The sequence below is a fragment of the Elaeis guineensis genome, chromosome 4 (genome assembly GCF_000442705.2).
Source record: "Elaeis guineensis isolate ETL-2024a chromosome 4, EG11, whole genome shotgun sequence".
In the NCBI taxonomy this organism is placed as follows: Eukaryota; Viridiplantae; Streptophyta; class Magnoliopsida; order Arecales; family Arecaceae; genus Elaeis; species Elaeis guineensis.
This window is the reverse complement of record NC_025996.2, coordinates 6,954,902-6,958,380: the sequence shown is the minus strand read 5'-3', so window position 1 is coordinate 6,958,380 and position 3,479 is coordinate 6,954,902. Positions and strand designations below refer to the sequence as shown.

Here is a 3,479-nt window from a genome sequence, read left to right as displayed (position 1 = left end):
TAGGGGATGCATGGTAACTTCCAAAAAAAAAAATATAATATGTGAGGACACAAAGACACAGAAGACTTAGAAGTACTAATTTGCAATTAAGGAAATTTTTTAGTTAATATTTTTGATAATTTTTTCCTGGGCAAGCACCTTATACCAGGATATTCTTTTGAATATTCTAGGTGAGGTTTCTACCAAAAAAAAAAAAAAAGACAGATTTTTTCTTTTTTTCGTGGCCCTGTAAGATGCCATTCAGCCGCCCGCCATGCTCTCACTAAACATCTAGCAAAGCGAAGACGTTGACAATAGCAGTTATCTTCTCCCTGATAGAAACCTTGCACCAGCCTCTGAAACTAGTTGTTATTGGACCGTACGGTAGAGAACAATGGAACTGGTCCAGTAGTCCACTAAGTATAGACAACAACTCAGGTGGTGGATGAGCGTTGATGAGACTAGTCACCATATCATCTTCATTGTACCACTTCTTATCAGTGTGAATGAACCAAAAATAATTGTTTATCTTTCAGCCGCCGGTTGACATTTGAGTATAAATAGGATTTCAGGGTGACCCAATCTACTGCATAGCCAAAGATGGGATCCCAGCTTCTACATTCCGCGCTGCTCCTCGTTGTATTCTTTATTCTGCCTTGCTTCCAAACGATGTCGTTTGGAGCAGAAGAATCAAGAAAGGTTAATGCTTGCATTCCTGTTTCTAAAGACGAATGTTAGAGAATTTATTCTCTAATGCTCCCTTCTTTTGGATTTCAGCTGTACATAGTGTACATGGGAGAGAAGCAACACGAAGATCCGAACTTGGTCACTGCATCCCACCATGACATGCTCACCTCACTTCTTGGAAGGCAAGTTAGCCCCTTTCTTAGTGCTGTCGAATAACCTAATGGTTCATCATGTGCAGCTCACGTAATTTGGTTAGATAAAGGCTCACTCATTAGTAAGCGAGCCAAGAACGGGTTTTACATAGTTCATTCATATTTAGTTTGATCAACTGAAAGATAACATAACGTAAAATTAATAAGTGCATGAATAAAATAATTATAATGGATAAATGAATTATTTTATTTTTATTTAATTGGATTTTTTACTTGGGAAAAACTGTGTCTCAATCGGCAGTAAGATTAAGACTGTTCTTTAGAATTAATCCAAAATATATATAAGAACACCTTGGAGGACTTCAGGTGCTCCCCATAAATTCTTTGGATCAGCCGTTCATGAGCAGCCTGAGTTGAGCTCGAAATTAAACGAGCTGGTGCCAACTTGGTTTGATTGTAATATATCCTGGGTTTGAGCCTGGCCTAGCTTGCTCTTCTCATTTCCACCACCTATATGTGCTATCCCAATTTCAATGTTATTTCCCTTTCTTTCATCGGAAACCTTTGAATTAAAAAATTTACCGATTTAATCCATTTTTGGTGCTTCAGCAAGGAGAAAGCTCTAAATTCAATTGTCTACAGTTATAAGCATGGATTTTCAGGCTTCGCAGCTTGGCTGACAAAGTCTCAAGCAAACAAAATCTCAGGTTCTGTATGCTCTATACCTGTCCTTGAGCAGAAATCCGGGTGTGTGTGTGAATAAAATTTTTAAGTTAAAATGTTACCAGGGAAGCTGTTAATAAATTTTGATTCATGTAGATTTTCCTGGAGTACTCAGTGTAATGCCAAACCGAAAGCATCGTGTCCACACAACTAGAAGCTGGGATTTTCTAGGCCTAAATTACTACCATCCTACAGCCACAGGATTACTTCATAAGGCTAATTACGGCGAAAATGTCATTATTGGAGTCATCGATTCTGGTCGGTCAGGCCTCTTCCAGATTTACCTATTCTCTGACGACAATTCCACAAACATAAGCTCTTTCTTTCTTTCTTTCTTTCTTTCAGGTATATGGCCAGAATCAAAAAGCTTCAATGACCACGGTTTTGGTCCAGTGCCATCCAGATGGAAAGGCAAGTGTGAGGTGGGACAGCTATTTGATGCCAAGCACTGCAACAAAAAGTTAATCGGAGCCCGATGGTATAATGAGGGGGCCGATGCGGAGCAGCTCAAAGGAGAATATATGTCTCCACGGGATCTAGACGGCCATGGAACACATACTGCCTCCACCGCAGCTGGTATACTTGTAGAGAACGTGAGCTTCCACGGCCTGGCAGCTGGGGCAGCGCGAGGAGGAGCTCCTCGTGCTCGGCTGGCAATTTACAAGGCATGCTGGGGCACTCCACCGAGCTGTAGCGTTGCCGCCGTCCTCGCGGCGATGGATGATGCCATCCATGATGGTGTTAACGTCCTTTCTTTGTCGGTTGGTGGATCTTTTGAGACGCCTGAAAGTTTGCATGCCGTCGCCAACGGGATAACTGTTGTTTTTTCCGGCGGAAACGACGGCCCCTACTTCCAGACCGTGGACCACCCATCTCCATGGGTCATAACAGTCGCTGCAAGCACGATCGACCGCTCTTTCCCTACGGTCATCACCCTCGGAAATAATCAGAAATTGGTGGTAAGACGACAACTGCAGCCCCATTGCCGTGAGCGTAATATTTCTTAATGCACCTAAAAAAAATAATTAAAATCATTTGTCTGCGTATCTTGGCAGGGCCAATCCAGGTACCGTGGAGCCAAGAAAGATGACAATTTTAGAGAACTGGTTTGGGGTTCAGGGTAAAATTAAGAAGGACTTATCCAGTCCTCCGCATTGACATATTATTTGTTTATTTATTTATCTCGAAACTGAGTATGGGGTATATATATGTATTAATTTGCAGCTGTACTGCTCATGCGATAAATGCTGTTGGTGTCGCCGGGAAGATTGTGCTGTGCTTTGATCCTAAATCATTGACCACTTTCATGTCACCGTCGAGTATAGACGATGCAATTGGGGACGTGAAGGAAGGTAGGGGCAAGGGTATTATTCTCGGCATGCATACCACCAATGCGCTAGATGCTTTCGCAAGTTTTGAAGGATTCCCGGCCGCAGCTGTAGACTACGAAATGGCATTCCGGATGTACGAATATATAGATCAAGCTAGAAGGTGCGTATTTCCTCTTAGCATTTCATGAGAAACTATCTGAACATCAAAATGGGAAACTGACCTTTTGCACCATCAATTGATTTGCCGGATAGGAAAAATATGACCCCGTCGGTGAAAATTGCTCCAACTCAATCCACCATAGGGAATGTTGTTGCGCCAAAAATAGCGGCTTTCTCATCCAGAGGGCCCAGTACAACATTCCCTGAAGTTCTCAAGGTATTGGACTCCACGAAACCCAAGTATTGCCTATAATACTGACCTATGTCAATTGGCAACATTGATGGTGGTTTGCTTGAAGTTTTCAAATGCAAGTATATTTAGGCGGCATTTTTATCCAATGATTCATCAAGGAAACCTGAAACTAGGTAAATGTTTCACCACAACAATGTTCAGGGATCAAGCCAATGTTGACAAACTTTGATCCTATAGTCAAGAATTTGTTGCGAA

General features: G+C 42.0%; 1 protein-coding gene across 4 annotated transcripts in view; it reads left to right on the top strand.

The window, feature by feature from the left end:
- The first annotated feature begins 439 nt into the window (after positions 1-439).
- Positions 440-3,479, top strand: part of LOC105044238 (subtilisin-like protease SBT3.9) — a 22,506-nt gene continuing 19,466 nt past the window's right edge. Inside the window, exons 1-8 of one of the 4 annotated variants that reach the window (XM_073255428.1) lie at positions 442-678; positions 757-848; positions 1,428-1,525; positions 1,638-1,799; positions 1,887-2,500; positions 2,597-2,661; positions 2,766-3,032; positions 3,125-3,248. In XM_073255428.1, coding sequence (XP_073111529.1) covers positions 580-678; positions 757-848; positions 1,428-1,525; positions 1,638-1,799; positions 1,887-2,500; positions 2,597-2,661; positions 2,766-3,032; positions 3,125-3,248 — 1,521 coding nt within the window. In that variant the 5' untranslated portion in view covers positions 442-579. Of the gene's footprint in view, positions 679-756; positions 849-1,427; positions 1,526-1,637; positions 2,501-2,596; positions 2,662-2,765; positions 3,033-3,124; positions 3,249-3,479 lie in introns of all 4 variants that reach the window. The other 3 variants (XM_073255427.1, XM_029264361.2, XM_073255426.1) reach the window with 3 other exon arrangements.